This window comes from Triplophysa dalaica, chromosome 13 (genome assembly GCF_015846415.1).
Source record: "Triplophysa dalaica isolate WHDGS20190420 chromosome 13, ASM1584641v1, whole genome shotgun sequence".
Lineage (NCBI taxonomy): Eukaryota > Metazoa > Chordata > Actinopteri > Cypriniformes > Nemacheilidae > Triplophysa > Triplophysa dalaica.
In genome coordinates, this window is record NC_079554.1 from 20,793,553 (window position 1) to 20,817,565 (window position 24,013).

The window sequence follows — 24,013 nt, forward strand, 5'->3', positions numbered from 1 at the left end:
GTAATAATGAGACCTATAGGTATTTTAGCTTAAACTGGTTCATTTTACAATGTATATAGAAAACAAATAAGCTGCCAAATGAGTATCCATAAATACTTTAATGCAGGTAATTGCAGAAATTTTCAGCATTTAAATGACAGCCTTTATGATGCATGATAAAAAAAGACATTTCCATAAAAGCATTTAATACGAGAATTGTGCATTTCTCAGAGTCTATGACAAAGTACCAAAATTAAAAAAGTCCCGTAAACATTCCAAATTTATCGACTTTGACAAGATTTTTTTGAAGCAAGTGCATTTGTAACAGCATTTCATACTGGAGGAATCAGATGGCAGAGGTTTTATCCTGTTATTCTTCAGCTGGCGAGATAAATCTGATAGTCTCTGTCATTAAGGTCGAGGTAAATGTTTTGCAGTCTCCCTCAACCCAAAGAACCAGCGCTAGCAACGCTCAGATCTGTTTGGAGTGATGATATCGTGAATCTTCATCACCTGCCTGCTGTTAAGGCACCTTCAGCTGTTTGATTGTCTGCGAGTGTTGTTGATAACAACACACAAGCGTTACAGGCACACCCGTCAAAAGAAAACGACAACAATACATCACATCACACCACTGGAAATAACCTCCATGGAATGTTTTCAGGAAACAAAATGGTCTGGAATTGAAAATAATATGCAATCATAGAAAACATGAACGTGTCATAAACTGTATCCCTTTATCAATAATGCACAAGCTAACCTTATAAAGTTGTAAACTGCAAAGTACAGGCACCTCAGTAGATTGTACCACAAAGAAAGCATTTAAGTAATCGGCAATGGAAAGATTTTAGAAATTAATCTCATATTTATATTCATTTCACTTTACATTATAGGTTTAAGATATATGGAAAATAAATAAGTACTTATCATATACAAACTCTAAAATATTAACAGACACCAGATCATAAGCCAGGCTCATGACGCAGTCTGGCCGTTTCACTGGACGCTTATAGAAGAAATCTACATCTTTTGAGTTCATTATTGTCCTCCTTTTTGAGCAAAGCATATTTTATGCCTTACAGATGAGGACACGTTCCCTCTAATACATTTATAGTCATAAAAAGCTCCTCTTTATAACCAGTGATTGCTATTTACAAATATTCATTTAATAAATATTATGATTGCATGTATCGCGCTTGGGTTAAACTGTAAAAGATGGTTTGGTGGTTTTTAAACTCCCGGTTGTCCACAATCGACCCTTTTCTATGTCCTGCCTCTTGATTAAGGTTTTTAATTGTACTTTTTTTATTGTGTCAATTTCATAAACCTGCTTTAGAAACAAAGCATGTATTGTGAATTGGTCAGTAATGTTTTTATCATTATGTAAACATTATGTTTACATAATGTTTTTATGTAAACATTTTATAGTAATGTTTATGTTTTAATCGGGCATAGCAAAGGGTCAATTATTTAACTGGTGGTTTAAAACCCTGGTTTTAAACTTATACCTCAGTGCCTGAGAGAAATGAATTTCATCTCTAAGTATCATTACGTAATTCATATATCTGCGCTATAAAACAGCAGAATGGAAATTCAGAACAGAGAAATTCATTAAGGCAAATTCATAAGTTTTAAAATTTATGTTGTTCAACAAAGAAGCATGCTAGATGTTTAGTTCGCATATTTTTCGTCTGTGAATTGAATGTGGTACATTCACCCTTAATGAGAAAGCATATTCTTTAGCAAAGACCAACATGTATCAGTTTTAATAACAAAAATCATATTTCTCTCTCTTTCTTTTTATCAAAAATGGCTCGATTTTGATTTTCAGGTAGTAAAACATTTTTAATGTTTTTCTGTGCGTTTGTCTTTTATGAAGCACGTTACTGGCATCTGGATTACCAGCATTGTACTGGTTGAGACATCAAACATCCGTTGAGACTGAACAAAATTCTTCAATTCTATCCCAATAACACCGATAACAGCCACGGGGACGTGAGTCAAACTGCGAATTAGCAGAGAAAGCTCAAGAATCTCTTCTGGTGTCTTCAGCAGAGACATTGCCTGAGCATCCGCTGATGAGAGTCGCTCGTGTGGAATAAAAATGTTGGAGAGAGATAAGGCAGATTATTGAGACTTTAATATTGATAGGTAACCTCCAGAAAGAATCAAGCTTGCTCCAACGCTCCACTCTGAGAATGAAAAAGCAGGAAAGTCTCCGACCAGCAGCAACTTTCCAGTGATCCCCATAACACTGTTTTGGAGCCACATAATCCAGATCTTAGTGCTGTGTTGAACACCCTTGCATCCTAAACAGGTGTGGCGGTCTCTCATCTCTGCGCTCCAACATTTTGGGGTCCTTCTTGTGGAAATAGAAAGTTGTACAGTGACGTCACTAGCTGGAACCAACCCATCTGGTCTCTTTGATGCTGTGTGAACTGCGAAAAGAAAAAACAATAAGATGTAAATTTCAAGTAAGTTATAAAGTTGCGTCAGAATTTAAGCAGGAATTATTCATTTTTATTTATCAACCATTTTTATTTACATGTAAACGTGTAGTTATTTTAAGTGCATATAAAACATTTTTTATGAATTAACTAGTGTCAACTTACACTTACATATTACACTAACATGAGGTATATACACATTTTCAGTTGTTTATTTCAGTTGCTACTGTCTGCCGCTAGATGGCGCCGTGACCTCGAGTATCACTTTAAACCACCGCTCTCCACGATGGACAGCTAAAGCGTCCAATCAACACTCAGGCCAGCGCGATTGTGGGCGGGCGTTACAGTTCAGCTCGATTGCAAGGTGTTGCGTAAGCGACTGGGTTTAGGTGAGCCAGCAAACTTTAATTCCGATTGACTAGTGATTCCAGAACAAATTAGTTTAAATGTAATGCCTTCAACATTTTTATCTAGTTTGATGTGTGGAAATGTGTTGTTTGATGTGTACTTTCGTGTTTCTGAGGTCGTGACGCAACTTACGCTTCATGACGTACCTTGCTAAAAACAATACAAATTCTAATGGTTTAAATTATAAATCATATTATGAGCTGTTCACCTTATAATCAAAAACAAAATGTTGTGTGTTTTCGAGTAGGATTTAATGGTGTTCTATTGGTTCCATTCCACCAGTTAACATCCCACCAATAGAACCCAACAGAACATTATCAGTTCCATTAAAACCAATATAATTCCCATTCAAAACAATAGAAATGACGTCATCGTTGCTATTGTGTTCTCCAGTGAGATCTTAAAGGCAGATTTGAATCGAAATGTTCAGCATGTTTGGAAACAACACATAGTCCTACAGAAAGAGTACAAACTGTGTTACTTTGACATGTGTTTGATACCATGGTCACATGTTTGCTGACGTGGAGTTTGAGTCAGAGTCTAAATTTAGACAGTATTATAAATGCAGGCTTCCTCTTTCTGAAGTCACACAACACATACTACAGGCGGCCGGCGGTGAGGATAAACTCAACCGGATTTATTTGAAACCCCTGACAGGACTAAAAGCATCCATAATAACTTTTGAAATAAATATATTTCAGGGGGTGTGAGTTACTACTTCTCTTTTATAATTCACTTGCTCACAAACATCTTGTGCCTCTATGAAAACTTAACATTTTATTATACTGTACTAGTTTATCTTCAACGTTTTTGGTCACCCTCACACTTTTTCAACCTTTTAATCTTTACATTAACTTGAATGTGTTATGTTGTGTACCTAGATATACACTTTTACATAAACGCCATGATCACAAATTACCCTTAAAAGGAGTTGTTCACTTTATAATAAGACCCCATTGACTTTCCACAGTAGGAATAACGATTACTATGGAAAGTTAATGGGGGCTTATTTTAAAGTGAACTACTCCTTTAAATGATGTCATCAACACTCATGTGACTTCAGTTTCATATTCATTTTAACTCATCTTTTTTGTTAAGCGAATGAACCGCCTGAAAAATTCTATAAGGACATATGTAAACAGAGCTTAAAAATGAACCGATGATGTAATTGGTTCATTGAAGCATTTGCATACTAAGCAGAGCAGTAACAACAGAGAATGATGTCACCGCACAACGTGACAAGAACCACTGCGGTGAAAACCACAGTCTCGGTTAGAGCACCTGTGAACCATGTTTACCCTCATAAATCGCGTGCTTGCATTTGAATCTGAACCGGTCTGACGTCATTCTTACCAGTTGAAGATGTTCGCGCTGAAAGTGGTCACCCATTTCCCGTAATTTGCGGCCGATCTGAACCTCCACGCTGGTTCCTGCCTCGTCTTCGTCGTCTTTGTCTTCTGTCCTCCTTTCCTCCACCTCGCTTTCTTCTGAGTTTGCATCCGGCACGGGTTCGAACAGGGCGGGGAAGTGTGCACGAAACCCAGCATTGCCTTCAAGATGGAAACAAACATTTTTGTGGATTAACTTAATGTTGCTTATTTCGTATAAAGCACATACTACATTATAAAAAATGTATGGTAACTTTGAGCTAGATCCTCTTAAAATCTCACAAACGTAGATGTGATTCACATTATATTTCCCTACCGTGAAAAAGTGCTCTTGGCCCCTCCAAGACCCCAGGGGCCGTCGCAAATGACGCGAAGCCACAAAGCCCTCTAAAGGCAGTCCTGGCCTCCGCATCTCCACAGTGAGATGCTGTTCCTCTTTCAGAACCCTGGAGCGGTGCCATTTCTCCGGCTCTCGCTGAATTTAAAGTCTGCGTGGATCTGTTTTCGAACCGTCCTTGTCTGGTAGGGGTTTGTCCACGAGAGGCGTCTCTGTTCTCTGTGCTCTGGTTTGTCAGTGGCGTTTCACGGCTGTGAGGAAGCTGTTCCTCTTCATCATCCTCCATCAGACGCACCAAAGCCTTAAAATACAGCACACAAACAATGTCAGTCCATGTCCACACTGCAGCTAAAAAAAGCACTCGGTCAGCGATACATAAAATCACACAGACACTTTATCACAGTTTGCGTTTTGGTCAGTTGATGCAGGTTTTGTTCTTTTTCTAGATTCTAGAATACGCAGCAGCAAAAGCGGCTCATCTCATCATACATTCACATGAACATAAATCAAAGTGAATGATCTATGAGAGTATTTAAATTTTGATTTTATTATTCAAATCTCATTTTAGATCTATATAAAGTGAAACTTCTTTAATCAAAGAAGGGTGAGATCACAGAGATAAGCCTTTACAAACCAACAAACAGAAACATTTTAAAGAAGTGACAGATGAATGAAAGGAAGACTCAGGCCTCCGCTCATGGGTAACATTACTGTTTTTCTCAGAAAACAAACTCAAATCCTTATTTAAACTAATCTGTTGTGCTAAAATGAGAACGACTACATAGACCAGATGCTGTGGTTCAATGGTTACGGTGAAGGGTGAACTTGGTAAAGGACAAGTTGCATGATGAGCAAGAGACGTGCACAGACATGTAACATGTTGACAGTCTATGAGTGCTACAAATCCCTACAAAAACGCTTGTAAGTGCTTCCTGTGTTTATCTTATTGTTTGTAATACTGTGAGATGTGTAATGCATTATGATTTTCGCAGATTATTATTTATTAGAAAGCCTTAAAAGAAAAGACAATACATGTAATAAAATATGTCAAAGTCACCATTCGAGATGCGTGCTTAAAATGTTTATAAAACAAGTAGACATAACGTCAGACATATCCGATTATATATTTGATGTTCAGGGTTAAACTGAAAGTAAGAATAATTTCTTGTTTTAGATGATCTTTGTTCTGTAGTTACTTCGAACGTAACGTACTCTTTAACGAAATGACACTCTTGCCGTATATAAAAGCACAAATCAACTCACATCTTATACAAATAAACGCAAATGAGTCACAGAAACTTGAGACCCTCACCGCCAATGCGCGAATGTGTCTCAGAGCTGTTTTTATTCCGTAAAGGCTGTCAACGCTCTTTTAATCCGTGTTCACTCCTCAACATGCTCGTGTTTACTAACACGGAATCGGCGCGAGTGGTTTGACACGAGCGCTGCGTGAAGCCACGCCCGTCGGCGGTGACCTCACAGGAAATATCTCTCGGAGGGGCGGGGCCTCGCTGTCGCTGTGTGTTGTTGGCGCTCGAGGGAAAAGGTCAGTTTAGGGTTTAAGGTTTGAGAATGTCTTTCCTTAAACACGGAATTATTTTCATCAAATTAAAGGTTTTGGGCATTCAGGCGTATGTAGCGAATTCATCTTTTTTTGTGAAATATAAAAATAAATGTTGGCAGTTAGATTTTAATTCGTCTTGTGACGTTTAAATTTATCATAAATAATCAATTGTTTCTTTAAGAAATTATACAACTATCCTATAATCTTATTCCAAACCATGTGAATTTCTTTGAAGAATATGCTTCATGCTTCTCTGGTATATAGTACTACAAAGAAACTTAACAGTCACCCCATGAAACTCCACAAAAAGGGGCATGAACTTACCAAAATAGTTGCACTGGCATGTCTTAAAGGGGTCATATAGCCCGAATACATGTTGTTCTGTGTCTTTGGTGTGTTATAAGTTGCCCATGCATGTATAAGACACGTAAAATTGTCGGAACAAAAGATGCATTCTATCTAAAAGCGAATGCTTACCCAGACCTGGCTGAAACGCCTCCACACCCCCACAAATCTACGTTAGTTTGTGGTATGAGTTGACTAGGACCGCCCCAAATGTATACACTTGCTTTTGAACTTGATGTTCCTAATATGGTAAGAGGCATTACATTTCCGTCACACGCTTGCAGTATTCGACCAATCACTGCGCACTGGTTTACTGACCTACCATAGCACACCTTGCTTTTGAGAGCGATGAGTTTTGTATATATTCTGTGGGTTTCAGAGAGTCGGAGCAAAGAGAAGATACAAACTTGCATGGTATGTGAAAAAATACATCGTTTTTTATCTTAAATCATGTATATACGTTGCATTACATCTTAAAACAACGACAATATTCGTTTAAGCCATGTCATGTGACCCCTTTTAAAATACATCACTGCGCTTGTTTTGTCTCAAGATGCACACAGGATTTTTTTTTGTAAAGTATGTTTATTAAAACAATTTAATTCACCTAATTTTAATTTAGGCCTAGTCCTGGTTTAAAATAATCCTTGTCTGGGAAACCGCCCCTTAATGTTATTGATGTTAATCTGACCTTGACATAGCAAAGTTCTTGTCTTAAAGCGTGTGGGTCATTCTAAATACACAATATAGTAATAGCTATGACTCAGAATGCCTTTTCATACTGCACAGTGGCCATTATTAGCCTGTCATCTAATAACCTTATTATTCAAATTCATCATTATTTTGTTTTAGTTTTGTTAGCTTAATTTGACCAATGACTGTAGATGGGGGGGAAAAAGCCAACACCCATTATGTTAAACAGTCAACATGATACCACTACAAAATACAGTTTTATCATATGTGCAGTATAAACATGACATTGATAACCACAATGTTATTAATACTGGTATATTGTGACTTCCCTAAACAACCCAAAAGGATTTATAACTTTTTCATTTTAGTTTTTTTTTGCATTGTTAAAAAGAGCTACTGCGGTTTGTACACACTTACTCATTTCAGTTCAAGTGCACTTGTGTTATTAATGTGCAGTGAGTCACCTGCATATTACATGAACATCTTCCTGTTCTCACTCGGTTGCGATGACATCATCTTTTCTGGCAGCCTTCGGGCTCAGCATTCCTGCACACTGTTGCTGCAGTTACGAACTGTGAAAACGTGCTGGGCATTTAAAAGATGAATCGGTGCTTTAGAAATTGTTGTAAATATAGAGTTGTAAATAAAATAGGTTTGTTTTCGTGAAAGCTTGTGTTATGCTTAAAGGCATACGAAGCAATTCCGTACAGATTGCTGGTAGGCATTTGAGTGTTCTAGAAAGTGCAGATCTGGATGGTTTAAGATGAGGAGGAAGCAAATCACGGACTAGAAGAAGAGGATTGAAATAGACTCGAAGTGACTCTGTTTCTACGGTAACTGTGGATTGAGCTGTACGGGAGATGAGAACGGAGGCAAAACAAACACTGGCGCTGCCTCCGTGGCAACAGCTACATCATTGGTTCTTGTTTCATAGTAAAGATCTGTAAAAAATAAAAACACAAGCGGCCCAGGAGACACCTCCCTCACAACTGCATGTTGCATCAGAAAGATCCTACTAGAGGAAGAGCTAAACACACACAAATCACATGCTCCACTTCGCTCTACAAGACCCCCCATCCCCACTGCTCTCCCGCCAAAACATCTCGGCATGTAAATCCTGCCTAGAAACCAAACAGCTGACCTCTGCCTCACTGCGATTGGTTCGGCTCCCTAGCAACGGCGTGTGTTTATTCAGCCAATCAGACACTGAGTTATCTTCACTTACAGCCAATGGCAGACAGTCCCAGCTAACCCAGGCAGAAACTGTGACTTGGTAACTGTCCGGCAGAACAGAAACCAGCTCAGATTGGTGGGATCCGTGCTCGATCCTCATTGGACGCTGGTTACGATCTCTCAGTCATTCATATGTTTTGTATCTGCTCTCTTTTGAGCCGAAGTGATACGCCCACAGCCGAAGGTCAGTTTCTCTTCATCCTGATTGGCTGAGCAGCAACGTGGACTCCTAGTAACAAACCACAATTGCTAAAACTGGGTGTGGTTAGACTTCTGTCAATCATCCAAATGCTGGCCAAACATGATGTTGTTGCTGCCATTCTGCTCTTGGTGAGAATTGTGTAACAAACAGGCATTCATTATCCAAAAATCACACCCTTTTTTGCCTGTTATATCCCCAAATAAAGGCGGAAAATTTTACAATTATGTTGTTATTCCGCAAACTTAAGGAAATAATACAAATGATGTCAAACTGCTTATGATACTAGTTTGCACATCTTTTATGTATTTGTTTTAATTAAATGAAATGCTTACGAAAATAGTGCCTATTGTCTTTTAAACAGCACGTATTTTTGCAATAAGTATTTTTTTCATCAATTTTGCATCACAAACAAGACGCCTTTTATTTTTACAACTTCATGGTGAAGATCTTGTTGTCCATAAAGTATTCAAAGGTCATCCTGGGTGCTGTTCGATGTTTAAACAGAGCAGTAGGTTATAGGAAACAGTGCAATTGATTCACCTAGAAAGAAGAATGAGTCCCCAGAGAAATGACTGCAGCTCACTTGATAAATCAGAGGTGACATCATGGCAAAGACTGCATGACATCATCTGAATGTGTCAGATTTGAATCTGAATGATCGAGGTAGTCCGTTTAATACTTGTAGTTTTAAGATTAGTTTTATTTTTCAAATGTGTTCTTAAAGTATTTTTGGAGAAAACATATTTTACAATTTAACATGTATTCACTTTCTCTCATAGTCAGTGTCTTTGGGATTTGGATCATATGCACCTTCAACATGATTTAAAGTAAAGCAGTCGTCCACAAACGAGTAACAGGTAACCTAGGCTGTGTCCGAAATCGCCCACTATACCCTCATTCACTATTCTCTACAGTAGTTATACTCCACCAATACACTCCACTTAAAGGACGTGAAAACGAGTGAGTATATTCGGACACTCTGTGGACTAGAAGTGCTGCGAGCGCCATCTTCTGTCGAGACGCGGGAATTCTTTCAGCGCGAGCGTTGGCTAGCCGTGAGTGCACATCGGTTGCACACTCGTTATTATGATGCATCATGGGATTGAAAGAGTGCACTCAATAATCTCCACGATGAGTTCGGACACCACTTAAAATGAATGTCCGCTCAAATAGTGCACTATATTAGGGAATGGGGGCTATTTCGGACACAGGCTAGTTCCTGTATTTCTCACACGTATAAGATAATGCTAATGTGTACTATAGTGTACAAACAGCACAAGATTATTGTCAATGCAAATTAAGTCATCCAGTTAAACTAGCTATGAAGAATAACGTTTGTGGTCGATCGCAAGTATGTAATATTTAGCGAGAGACTTTTAACACAACTACACTCGAACGGAAGAAGTCTCCGCCTGAATCCCAGAATGCACTCTAATAGTGAAGCGACGCGTCAATAGATTAAAGACGCTCGCGCTCACAGTCGCCAAAAACAGATATTTAAACCAGTGGCTCTTTGGAAATAATCATAATTTAATTAAATTGCATCAAATTACTGTCTGTCATGGTTAGAGTTTTCGGCACGAGCGTGCAGACGTGGTAGAATATGTCACTCGAAATGTCACCAATAAAGTTATGTAACAGACACCCTTTATAACACGATAAATGAGTACCAAGTTAGTACGTAGAGCCAAACCACATCGCAAAACACATTTCGTAGTTTTAATATCCTAACGTTCCGCCGGGGCAGATAGGATAAAAGCACATGTGACGTCTTATTTACAACGTTCAGTGACCTGCGAGGTGTAAACAAGGTGTGTTTGTATGACATCACTGGAAGTCCCAATAATGAGGACAACAACAGAAATCTGGACCGTCGGAAACTTCATCCTCAGCCGACGCCCAAAGGAAAGATTGTGACAGGTGATGTCAGCAAACTGCATCCTGGCATCCAATAGGGTCTCCTGTGAGACACATGCAGCCTACAGACCAGTTAGTGTGTGTGTGCGTGCGTGCGCGCGCTTGTTATTGAGAACATATGTCCCATCATAACATAACAAGAAATTCACCTGAGCACTAAAAAATTGAAAACAAAGCATCACGCATTCCTACAATGTGAGATAAGACGCTTCAGCTTTATGAGTTCCTGTGCTGTGTCAGTGTCTCAACTACGTCAAGTCACATTTTGTTTTTAATTGCTATGCTTATGTATTATTATATTAGAGAAATCAAAATGTAATTATGTATATATTTATTTTTTGTTGTTGGTCTTTTTCACTAAAGTGATGGTATCACCATGATACTTTGATAGATACGTTGATAATAAATCAGCATTATCAAAGCATGCACTAAACAACTAGAATCTACATGTTAAATATATGTCATATGATAAGTACGTGTTCTTGAACTTTGGTGACTGGCTGAATGCTGGAGTTTATTTTATGCGATTCTCTGCCATCTATCGGCGATACTGAGTCACTACATCAATTGGTTCAACGTAAAGTTTCATAGACCCTTTTTATACGTCTAAATTTTGGACAAAATAATTACAAGTTTTCACCCCTTTTCTGTAACTCGCGTCTCAAATTGAGCGCTATATAAAAAATATTTCGGGAGTTTTTTTTCTCATTAATTGAAGTGTTGCTAAGTAAATTAGTTTTCTTGGGAATATTTTTATGGGCAAGCAATGCATCGTTTTATAAATTACATACACATTTATGTTTGATTGTTACAGTTTTTTCATATCTTCTCATTTACAGTAAAAAATTGTCCATGTGATATCTTACAACTATTCTCCTGTTTTCTGAGTTAGATCTTGTGAGGAGACATTAGTGATTTTAGATGTATAGGTTGTGTGATGTTTTTTTTCTTCCATTCTGACATATCCTGTTTACAAACAGACAAACATATAATGCAAAAACTTGAAAGCTTTTTATATGAACAAACTGAGCTAACTGTCAATCTCTTCTCCAGCAATGAATCATTAAACATACAAAGAAATTGAGGTGACCCAGGTTACCCCGGTGCAGGTGAACTGGAAAGACACTGCTGTCACATTCTTCCATTGAACAAGGTTAAGGTACTGATGTCATCCGAATAAAAAAAGCTATTATCAGGATTTTAAGTTCTTAGAAAAATATGAAAGCTTTTGAAGCATGTGGATGTATTTCCATGTATACGTATTATGATTCAAATGTAATGATGTTTAATTCAGAAGACCAAGGCAAATAATCAGACTGAAATGATTTTAATTAATCAGTTTAATAAAATAATGAATAAATACTCTACTGAAGGATTTTTATTAGTTCGTTTAGGATGACACAATATTTCTCTGTTTGTTTCAGAATTTAAAATGATTATTCTCATTTGTAGCTGTTTCATATGATGTGTTCAAAGCCAACATACAAACAACAGCTAGTGAAAAATGTAATACTAAAATATTTCCTTTAGTAACAACTTCCTCATAAGTCAACATGCCTATAATGTTTCTTCTTCTACGAATTCTGTTGGCGGATGATCTTTTTCTTCCTACGAAAATAGTACCAATATGTTCCATTCTCTAAATTTGAGCATTCCTGTAGCTCAGTGGTAAGAGCATTGTTGTGGGTTTGATCCCAGGGGATTGCAGATACCCAGGTATAAATGTATAGGATAATGCAATGTATGTCGCTTTGGATAAAAACGTCTGCCAAATGCATAAATGTAATGGTAAAATGTAAATTGTGGGACATGGCACCTTAGTATTGACCTTTACCATGGTATTTACATACTTAGTTTTGAGTCTTTGTTGAGGACTTACTAAAATTTACTTCAAACTGTAAAATGATTCACTAACATACATCACTTCGTGTGGGTTGTAAACCACTGCAACTGTATCTGCAACTAAAATAAGTAAAAAATTATCATAATAATAATACATGAAATAATCCAACAAGTTTTGTGAAATGAATCAACTGGTGGATAAAGAGATTTGAGTCAGGTTCTCCAGTGAGGAATATAGGGAAACATTTTGCATTTCTATTTAAATGGAGTGATTTTAGTACCAGTGATTGTGTCATCATAACGCTATAACATTCAGATATATTCTGATATTATACACTCTCAGAAAAAAAAGTACAAAACGGTACCTTTAAGGAACAAAAGCTTGTCACTGGGGTGGTACCCTCAAAGGTACATTATTGTACCTTGAGTCAGGGGAGCAAATTTGTACCTTACTTGTTTGTACCTTCTAAGGGCCAATACTGTACCTTTGAGGATCAATAATGTACCCTAGACAAAGGTACAATAAAGTACCTCTGGAAAAAGGTACAATTTTGTCCCATTAAGGTACCGCCCCAGTGACAAAGCCATTTTGTACCTTTAGGTGGCAAAAAAGTTCCTTTTTATTCCTTAAGGAGTGAAAGAAAATGTTGGCAAACAACAACTAACTGAATTTTAGACATTTATTTTAGTCCATATATGGAAAACAGTTTAATTCACAGATTCAATAATAATTCATCTCACAACCATACAATGTAACATCCCAAAATAAAATGCCACAATGTTTAGGATGTCATGTCTGATATAAAAAAAAACATTTAAAAAAATTAAATACATTTTTAAGAAGCATTTCATTGACCAACTGACAACTTCATACTGCCACTCCAAAAACAAAACAGCGATATAAGAGAATAGATACAGGGAATAACATAACCATTGCCTTCTTTGTCCTTTAAGAAAGGGTATTTCAAAATCAGGGCCTTACACACTTTCACGTAGTCATCATTGGCGATGCAAAAGAAGGTGAGGAATGTAACAACAGACATAGTATTAATAACTAAAATGCCATGATCCAGTTAGGTTGCAAAACTTACATTTTGATCAGGGCCATGGTTTCATATAATGTTCTTATGATTTTGTTGTGATCGGATCTCTCCATTTTGCATGGCGGTTTTTGGTCCAACTTTGTCTGAACATCTCTGGGAAATTTAGGAATGATGAAAGCTGCTGGGAAGGCTGATGATGGGATTGCATGACTATGATGAAATAAAACAATTTCATCTTAAAATGTTGGCAAATTAACCACACAGTAACAATACAAGTTAAAGTCCTGCAGAGTAAACGTTACTTCATTAAAAGTGTGCAAGTATCATCAGGAAAATGTAGTTAAACATTAAACTACCAGAGTAGGGTGAATTCAGATCCAGATAAAAAACTTATTTAGTGGTAACCTTAAAGCTATATTATATTGCTATGATATATAGAGTTATTTTCCATGGTTCTACTTAGGCCTAACGTTATAACAATGACATAACATTACTGTTACCGGTACCTTGATTCCGGTGTAGCCTTCTCTGAATGTACCGGGACAGGCTCGAGGGTTAGTGTCACGGTTTCTTTCCACTGCTGAACAAATCGGTTGAATTTTGCTTGCTTCTTAAACGATCCTTCAAAGAGGTATGAAACAATTCTCTCAGTCAATCCATAGTCCACTGCTTCTCCATCAACTGCATTATCTATACAATAGAGAAAAGAAAAACAGCAATGTTAACAACCATAGTGGTAACAGCATACAACAATTTAAAAAGGCACATTATGTCATAATGTAACGTTAATGTAAGTCAATGGGGGAAAAAATAGTTTTGATCGTTTGATTCATTGGGTATTTTCCCTAATTTCTAGAGGTACGGGCTTGCCGTTTGGTCCGGACTTTGTGAAGCCCTAATATCCAAATAACAACACATTGAAAGTATTTAGGCGTAGCTAACGTTACCTCATTAGAGACGCTAGAAATGCGTCTCTCTCTCTCACACACAGCCCTGAATATTAATATAATGTAACGTTAGGCCTATCTTATTATTTTTTCCAGGACAGCGGGTAAAGTATTGAAATAAGTTAAACCCATTAATGATAGTAATCGGTTTATTTTTATAACAGCAGCTAACGTTAGTAATGTTAACGTTATTGCTACTCGAAAGGGAGGTTAACCGTTGGTCGGTTCTGTCAGTTAACCTGATGTTGTAATTTAACGTTAGTCTTACATGGTTTTACGAAGATGGTCTAAAGACAGTTTGTCGAGAAAATAAAGAATTTCAGAACAAAACTGTTGGGCGGCAAAAACGTTTTTTTAATCCATCGTTCTCCTCTGACGCAGTCCAGCTAGCTAACGTTAAGTCAGAACTAAATACTTTTCGGCGGCAAAAACGCTTCACATCCAACTCTGACGCGGTCGTATTATAGCTAACGTTGACGTTAGCTCGATGGTGAACTGTAGCTAAGATAGTACTTATAATAATAGTATGTGGAATGGCAATATGAGACATAATACTGCTAATGTTTTAACTAACTAGTTAACGTTAATAATGGCAATCGTCAATGTCGAGTCTAGCAAGCTAATGTTGACAGAGTATGAACTTGGCTAGCGTTAACATTAACAGTAAAAGTTAACTTCCAACTTTGAATTAACACCACAAACACTGATTAAAAATTCAAATACTTTACCTTTGAATTTATTTCTCTCCTCTTCAGTGACCTCTATCCCAAAATGAAATAACTCCGTGATTAAATCCTCCGTGGATAAATGTCGCAGCGTCATCCTCCCGAATTTGATGATCGACACTGACAGAGACTGACAGTTGGAATCACTGTCGATTCACTCATGTATCCTTCCGCGCTGCTATATTTATGCTTCCGCCGAGTCGAGCTCTGGCCTATAGCTAGATCCTTTCAATAGAACAATTATTTGTCTGTTTCATTCTAATATAAATAGGGTAAAGGGTTTGAAAATCAAATTCTTCAATACTGTTTGTGAATATAAATAATTACATAATCCTCATTAACATGATTAAAAATGATTCAAAGGGACACTACACACACACACACACACACACACACATACACAAAAGAAAAAAACATTCTGATTTATTTTGCCCATATCTCAAAACTTTTGGTTTAACAATTATTGAGTTATTGAGTTTGATAGTATAGGTAAACTTGTGTTTCTATATTGAGAGATGACATTTTCAGCATCCACTAATTCCTGCCATTTTACATTTAAAAATTAAGGTACAAATATGTAAGGGACAAATATGTACCTTACACCACGGAAAGCACACAATGTACAATGGAAGGTGCACAATTGTACCTTAAAGGTGCACAATTGTACCTTAAAGATACATTTTTGTACCTTTAAGGGTACATATGCAAAGTTTGTACCTTAGGGAACAAAAATGGACCTGTATTGTACCTCTTTTTCTAACAGTGTATATGTATTCTGTTTATTTCAAAAGCTTTAGAATTTTCCTGTTTAAACATACAATGTTTTGTTCATTGCTGATCTAATATGTCATGGAACATCTCATTTGTTTAACAGATGAGTCATTGTTAAACCACAGTCATTATATGGAAACATTATTTGTTTAGTTACCGTATGTACTTTTCTTACTAGATGAAGTACATAATGTCCGCAGGTCATCAAAACAAAGAGTTATTTTGAGAATCTCAAGTTCTTAAGTGCTTTTTGGAGCATGGGTGTGTTTTTACATAAATGATGTATTATGATTCAAATGAAATTATGTTTAAATCACAAGACCGTGGCAAATGATCCAACTGAATTATTTTAATAACTCAGTTCAGTAAATTAATAAACAAAAACTGCAATGAAGCATTGAGTCGTTTAGGACCACAAAACATTTTTCAAGATTTGTTTTAGAGTTCACAATAATTACTCTGTTTTATATGATGTGTTCAAAGCCCTCATGCAAACTATAGCTAGTGTAAAATGTAGTAACAACTTCCTCATAAGTCAACTTGCCTATAATGTTTCTTCTTTTACCTTATTTGTACGAATTTTGTTTGTGGATGACTGTTAACACATTTTGTGTAAGAGCAAAAAACTTTACGACATTAACTTTATATGACCTTCCCAGTTTTGTGTTTTTGCTATTGAATAGTTAAGACAGCGACGTGCAAAAGTTTATTCAGTGAGAGTGCAACTGTTTGCAGGACAGCTGGTTTGCATGTGAGATGTGATTAACAGAAGAAAAACCACAGCGGCAGGGAGGAAATGCTACATGCAAAATAATGGGGCATTTGTTTCTGATGAGATGACACATACGCAGCATTTGGTCAGACTCTTCACCAGGTAAGAACACTTCAAATGTCTGAAGGTCAATGAATTAGATAAATAATATCAAAACTGCAAACAAATCATGAGCAGAGTTGGTTAAAGCGAAACCAACTGTAGACCGTAATCCATACCTAAACACTCCAGGAAAAGTTGACTATTAGTTCATTATTTTTTTTGTGTTAAAATTATATTTAATTGTTATTTTTTTCAAGTGCTGGTCAGCATCTTGCAGGTAGGCTAACTTTTTTAAATGCTGTGCTTTCTGTTTAATCTGTTTCCTTTGCTGTTGTGTAGATGTTACTGGGTAAATGGATTCAAGAGGGATGAAGCTGACAACCTGCAAACTTTTACTTTTCGTTCTCGTATTTACTTCTGCAAGAAATGGTGGTGGCCATAGAACAAATACCAAAAATCCCTGTAAGTTTATAAGGACATTGTATGAAAATCTTATAATTTTATTCAGCAGTAAACAAATTAAAACAGTCAAGCATTTTTTTATTTAATACTAATCAATAAATAAATAGTTGAAATAAATAATTACTTTAAGGATTGTTTTCTGTTATAATGCTTCACATAGTATTTGTAGATGGAAAAAAAAAAGATGTGAATAATCGGGACAGTATCATTCTAATGGGTACGGATGATTTTCTGGGACGAATCCAAAAAGGTAAATGAGATCAGAGCTGTTTGAATTGTTATTTTGTAAGAAACAGAATGTGTCCTTAAAGGAAGCAAAATACTATCTCAATGGAAATATAATTTTTCATTCTTTGGAATAATTATCAACTTCAACAGAATTTTTATGTTATAAATCATCTTTTGAAATGTTCAAAAGTATAAAAATGAGACCACAAATCTCGCAAGAGCACAATATCTTCGTTTGTATCAGCCTAAAATTATTGTTGCTTTTTCTTTCAGCTGACAAGAGAATATTGTTTTTTAGTTCAATTCCGAATACGTCATATGAAACAAATTACAGTTATGGTGAGTGTTGGAGACTGATGGCTCTTCCGAAGCACTAAAATGTTGATTTTTAGAATAATTTTATGCCCAGAAAGATGAGGGCAGAGTAATGTTTTTAACCCACTGCTTTCCAGATCTAGGTGTGTCTTTATTAAAAAATGACCCTAAGTACCAGCTGAGCATAAGCAGAAATAATACGCCTGCCGTTGTCTGTCTGATTAAAGGAAGATCATGGGTTAAAGAGGGTAAAGATTTTTTTTTTTAATATTTTCTGTTAATAACAACAGTGGGCTCTGTTGCTTGTGTGGATATTAATGATAATAAATGTCTCCCTTTCTATTTCTGTTGTGCAGTTTTTAACAGCACTAACAGTACAACTTCCCTTGGTAAGGAATACGTTTTTATACTTATTTATTTGTGCTTTTTGTGGTTAGATTTAAAAACAGTTGGGCAAGGTAAGTTATTCATTAATCAAAAATGTCATTTGATCTGTGTGTCTGTCTGCCTCAGAACTGACAAGTAACTTTAGAATAAGGTGACATTAATTCAATTAGAAAATGTTTTCAGGTATCTAATAGTTCTAATATGTCATTTTATCCATTGTTCTGTTTGTGAAAGTGTATCACTGGACCCCAAATACTACATCCTTAGTAGAACTGAACAGTGAGTAGAACTTTGTTTTCTACAAATTGAATAAATACATTGACCGTTAAGATGTTGGGCAATAACAACTGAAATCTGATTCTTTTCTTTTAATTCTTGAACGAAGCAGGCTGAAACAGAAAGAACAATTCTTGACGTATCAACAAATAACTGTGGGAGAATTTGTTTATCCATAATTATATTTGTAGAAACTAATATTAAAAAAAGATTATTATATCCAGCGGAGTAAAAATCCATTCCAAATTTTCTTTTAATCAGCATTTATGTACGTATTGTGTCCATTTCAGTCCGGTTTCTATTGAATTTCAACAAAACCAAATGTCAGAAGTGACATAACGTCTGACATCATGACAAGAAATGAGGTTATCACATAAAAAAGCGTTTTTTTAACTTTATCTAAATACATTTGTAGAGATATGATGCTGATATGAAATATGACTGTTATGCTGCTATAACATGAATATGAACTTGTTTTCTTTGCAGACATTGAGGTCTGAAAAATTACAGAGCATCTCTTCTTTTATTTTCACCTGTTTCTCCAGTTTTCATTTTCTGCTAATATATGCAAATAAAAACAATATTTTTATTTCCAATTTGCAATATTGTTAGTTCACAGAATGAAACAAAAATTATAATTTAACTTAAAAACATACCCAGAAATAGTAAACTTAGAAAAACTGGAAGTAATTTTAAAATGGTCTCTTAATTTTTTATGCGGATGTATGTATGATATATATTGCTCGTCGGTCACGTTAGCTAAGATATTATCTAATGTCAAGGACAGGAACATTATTGTTATTTACCACTATATCATTACAGACAGTATCATTAACACCGTCTATGTCAAAACCAAATTTTTATTATTAATACTAGCACACCTATTATTCGCATAAACTATGACTTAATTTCTACAGACTGATTCCAGCTTCCTATGATTTCTTAAAATGGTTTCACAAAAATCTAATGGACTTTGAGAAACAATCATGGCACAGATGTGAAACAATGTGAAAGAGGAATAACTCTTCTCTTTTCAGGGGTTAAACATATATTTTAGTTTCTCTTAAATATTTATCTAAGGTTTCTGGTGATTTTTTTGAAGAACTATTGAAAATGTTTTCATTTCTTTAAACAGAAAGAACATTTCACAAAAAGGCTTCTTTGACTTTATTTCATGCGTGAGTGTCTTTTAAAGCTTTTAATATTTCTCTGTTGTGTGTTGTTTATGTTAGAGACTAATATAACCTGCCTGGATCCAAATGAGAAATGTAAGATTGCAAAATACCAAACACAGAACTGCAGCAATTTGAGGGATATAAACATGTCTTCAGGTTAAACATATTACATTACCACCATCTTACCCGTTTGATTTGTATCATTTTGATTGATTTTCACCTGTGTGTGTGTGTGTGTGTGTCTTAATGCAGAGAACAATAATACAAACATTATTGGGATTCATGAGAATGGTACTGCTACTTGTTATAAGTGTGGATCTCCTGTACAAGAGCTGCCAATTATTAGTCTGAATATTTCAAACACATCTAAAGGAAAAGGGGTAGATGCTGGGGAGGCAGCGTAAGTACAATCTCTTACATAGTAGTTTTATTTGGTGAGGTTTAACAGTGGTGGTTCTGATAGTACTTTGGTAAAATCTAAGTGGGATCTCATGAAGTTTGTTGAATGTTGTTCCTGTTCTATAAATTCTTTATCTCAGTGCATATATGTGTAGAATCAAATGTGTTCAATGGTAAGCCTAAATGGTCATTTAGTTTTTGTAGTTGGCTCTATAGCTTCTTTAATTTGAGGCAAATAAATTAGTACGTTAATTAGTTTTTTTAAATAGTGCAGCTACATAAACTTCAAATTCAATACAACAATTACTTTTTGGTAAGTACAACATAAGGGGAATTTGAAAACAACAGGGTCTGTTATGCTGTTATTTTAATTGTGGAGTAAAAGTACTTAATAGGGTTTTACATGAATTGTGAGTTGAATAAGATATTTGATAATTTTATCGTCACAATTTCCCATACTTCAATTATTATTTCATAGGTTTGATTACTTTATTCATAAATTGACATTAAAGATATCCAGATTATATTTTCAAAGAATACATTGTATTTTATGTCTCACAAAGGAAGGCTTTAGCTTGGGTTTGACAGACTGGGTCATATTTCTTGTTTCTCCTACAGTAAGGCCATGGGTGACCTCAAAAAATTGCTGCCTATGATGAAGAATTTGACTGCAGTATCTGTGGATATGGGTGATGCTCAGGGTGTTGTGAGGAAAATTGACACTGAAGAAGCTATCAAAACAGTTGCCTTTATATACTCTTCAGAATTCGGGCTCGCTGTAAGTAGATGGATGGCTTCAGTCTTAAAAAACAATGACTCCTATTTGGTTGACACTGCATTTTTTTGTATTTTTTAATTGTCCATTATAGATTGATATGCCATTCAAATTTATTCAGATGAAGAAGGGTGAATTTAAAAGAACAAAAAATATATATATTATCTTGATGACAATGTTTGCAGATTTTAGATGACGTGGATGAAATAAAAAAATTCCCCGGTGCTTTCATCGTTCCAAAAGAAGCTGCTCAGACAGCATTCAATCAAACCGGAGGAGAAGCTCTTATGGGCATATTTCGGTTTCCCAATATGACAAAGGTAAAAAGAAATGTGTGAGGATTTAACTTCTGTAATGCCAGACTCTGAAAGTGTTCCATTTATATTTTCTTTGTTTGGAGATTGTACTTATATATTCCAATTTATCTTTCATTACTTTCCTTTAAGGATGAAAACAACAGTGTGGTTTTAAATAATGATGTGTATGCAATCGAAATGGGGACACACATTTCTAATCTAACTGAGGTTATCCAGTTAAGCTTCCAGTATAAGGTAATCTCTTTGCTTCAGCAACACAAAATGTATGGGTCCATACCCAGGAAACACACATATACGTCAACCTTAAATGCACTGTAAACCGCTTCGGATAAAAGCGTCTGCTATGCGTAAATGTTACGTATGAAAATGACAACAATACGATACAATATACAATTTACTGAAATGCAACAATTTTTTCTCTGCAGGATGAAGCACGTCCTGTTTGTGTCTCATGGGATGGCAATGGTCTGTAATGCTCTTGTGTTGTTTCTTTTTTACGTTGTTCATACGTGTCATTTTAGGATTAATTACGTTTTATGTATTTTTCCTCACAAATCTTTAAAAACTCACCTGTATCATCTTATCAGGAAGCAAGCCAACTTGGATCTCTGATGGGTGTAACACAACTTATGATAAGGATAAGATAACATGTTCATGTTGTCACTTGACTTTCTTCGCTGTGCTCATGGTAGGCTCTGCGATTAAGTCTTCATTCTGTCCTTTTCTCACAAGATCAATAAATTGTCGGGAACTTTACATCTTCTGGTGGTGCAGGGTTTCTAATTTATCTCTTACAAATCACCCCCAAAAGAATGAAATCTAAAGTTGGCACTATTCTGTTTCATACAGAGCCCAGTAGATACACCCATTTCTAACAAAGACCTTGTCGCTCTCACCTACATCACTTACATCGGCTGCGGCCTGTCCATGTTCTTCCTGGGCATCGGTCTCTTCATGCACTTTCTGTTAAGGTGAGACACCTGTCACAAAAAGACACCAAAAGAACAACATCAATTAATATGCATATTTTTACAGCAATAGATGTTTCACAATTTGAATAAACTATAAAAGTGTAGATCTGAGTTCAAAAGCGATCAACAGTTTGAACATCCTAAGCCTCTGATCTTTACTGATTTTTGCATTGTACATTTCAGGAAAGCGAAGGCCAGTCATTCAGTCCACCTGTTAATAAATCTCTTTGTGGCACTGTTCTTGCTGAATGTGACCTTCCTGTCCAACGAGTACATCGCTCGCATGAATCACATCATCGCCTGTCGGGTCATGGCCGGATTCATGCACTACTGCATGCTGGCCAGCTTCACCTGGTTTGCTGTGGAAGCTTTTCACCTCTGCCTGCAAATGTTCAAAACCACGGTCACCATCGACCATTACATCACCAAGATCTCTGTTGTTGGATGGGGTGAGTTTGCTTTCAAAATTCTCTGTGTATGCAGTGCTGAAGCATGGGGAGGATGGAAGTTTCATAATAAGCAGAGTTCGCTAGGACAAACATCAGTTTTGCTCATTCAATTTTTGAGGTTAAAGGGAGGGTAAACTTCTGTCATCAATTATTTCTACCCCCAATGGTTGGATTGTTTCAAATTGGACTCAAGAGACGTTCTTTCTTTTGTGTTTTTAAGTTCCTCCTGCTCTTGTCGTGAGTGTCATTTATTTCCGGGGCTATTACGGTGTGATGCCCATACAGACTGAAACAAATAACAATGCAACAATGTAAGTGTCACTCAGTGTCATGCTACAATTCAGATCACAAAAGGAGAGTAAAACATTACAAAAAATTATCCTCTTGTCCCAACAGGTGCTGGATCACAGACATTACAACGCATTATGTGGTGAACATTGGTTATTACTGCTTCGTCTTCATCTTCACGTTCAGCACCTTCATCGTGATCCTGCGATGGATCTGCATGCTGAGGCAGAAAAGATGGAAAAAGATGGAGAAGATGAATGGCTCGAAGACCGGCACCTCCGACATAACCACCATCATGGGTCTCTGCTGTATGCTGGGACTCACCTGGAGTTTCAGTTTCTTCAGTTTCGGAGCTCTGCGTGTGCCCTCCTACTACATATTCACCATCCTGAATTCCTTCCAAGGTGAGAGGGTTTTGACGGCTTGTGTTCATTATAGACATTCATGATACTGAACTGTTTTGTTTTACAAAAAAAAATTGGTTTGTTGTTTATGTTGTTTACAGTTATTCACAAGGTGTTTTGTTGGTGAAAAGCATTATGCTAAATCTGATGAGCCTGTTTTTTCCTGTAGGGTTATTCTTATTCATATACTACATAAAATCCAGCACCCTCTTTGGAGATGCCGCCTCCTCAGAAAGCAGCAAGACATCTGAGGAAACTACTTCAGAAAATCCATATGAAAGCTAACTACAAACATATTTGTCATGCAGACATTTTTTCTTAATAATGCAATTTATTAGCTTATAAACTTTTCCCTGTAATGCATGTATCTGTTTCTATAAGAATAATCCGTAATAAGTGCTATTTAACAAAGTTGTTCATAATCGTTTTACAGAACTGCCATTTAGAAATTGAATTCAAATGTGAAATGCATTTCCAGTTTATCTCAATTATAGCTTTGATTCTTGTTCAAATACAACAGACACTTGACTGGTATTGCCCCAATACATCTAATAATGCTGATTTGAAATGAAATTTTGGAAATATTTTCTGGGAAAGTAACTTACTTTGATATAATGTTGGTTAAAACAGCAATAAGCTCAGTTTATCTAGACCACTCCCAGTTGTATTTTTTGTTTTTCACATAAGACTAATGCATATTGTTACTAATGTTGTTCAGTTAAATGAGGCTATGTTTTTATTAATGAGTTTGTTTCACATTCATGTTGTACATCCTAATTATTTGCATTGAATTTTTGTGCTCATTTAAAATCATATAGGACTTTCTTAATCATATGGGATGATTAAATCATATTAATCATATTTTATCCGGGTGTCTTTGTAAATGAATATTAATACAATAAAAATGAATTG

The 24,013-nt window shown here is 36.1% G+C and overlaps 2 protein-coding genes across 6 annotated transcripts; one reads left to right on the forward strand and one right to left on the reverse strand.

Moving 5' to 3' along the window:
* Positions 1–79: 79 nt before the first annotated feature.
* Positions 80–6,026, reverse strand: bmf2 (BCL2 modifying factor 2). 2 transcript variants are annotated; one of them, XM_056763818.1, is made up of 4 exons: positions 5,872–6,026; positions 4,539–4,860; positions 4,188–4,384; positions 80–2,417 (listed from the first exon to the last, which is right to left on the reverse strand). In XM_056763818.1, exons 2-4 carry the CDS (start codon positions 4,843–4,845, stop codon positions 2,310–2,312), a joined length of 612 nt encoding a protein of 203 aa, XP_056619796.1. In that variant the 5' UTR covers positions 4,846–4,860; positions 5,872–6,026; the 3' UTR covers positions 80–2,309. The 2 variants fall into 2 exon arrangements, with proteins under 2 accessions (XP_056619796.1, XP_056619797.1); XM_056763819.1 differs by having other exon boundaries at positions 5,823–5,960.
* On the forward strand, positions 2,432–23,969 carry adgrg11 (adhesion G protein-coupled receptor G11). Of its 4 annotated transcripts, none has more exons than XM_056763812.1 (21): positions 2,432–2,815; positions 11,567–11,672; positions 16,577–16,715; positions 16,995–17,117; positions 17,278–17,367; positions 17,619–17,684; positions 17,798–17,908; positions 18,017–18,049; positions 18,282–18,326; positions 19,556–19,654; positions 19,751–19,898; positions 20,516–20,675; positions 20,858–20,992; positions 21,119–21,223; positions 21,415–21,454; positions 21,577–21,677; positions 21,839–21,960; positions 22,144–22,409; positions 22,630–22,720; positions 22,806–23,101; positions 23,271–23,969. In XM_056763812.1, the coding sequence occupies exons 4-21, from the start codon at positions 17,009–17,011 to the stop codon at positions 23,384–23,386; spliced, it is 2,133 nt and encodes a 710-aa protein (XP_056619790.1). In that variant the 5' UTR covers positions 2,432–2,815; positions 11,567–11,672; positions 16,577–16,715; positions 16,995–17,008; the 3' UTR covers positions 23,387–23,969. The 4 variants fall into 4 exon arrangements, with proteins under 4 accessions (XP_056619790.1, XP_056619791.1, XP_056619789.1 ...); XM_056763811.1 differs by lacking the exon at positions 2,432–2,815 and adding an exon at positions 10,083–10,516; XM_056763813.1 differs by lacking the exon at positions 11,567–11,672.
* Positions 23,970–24,013: the final 44 nt, after the last annotated feature.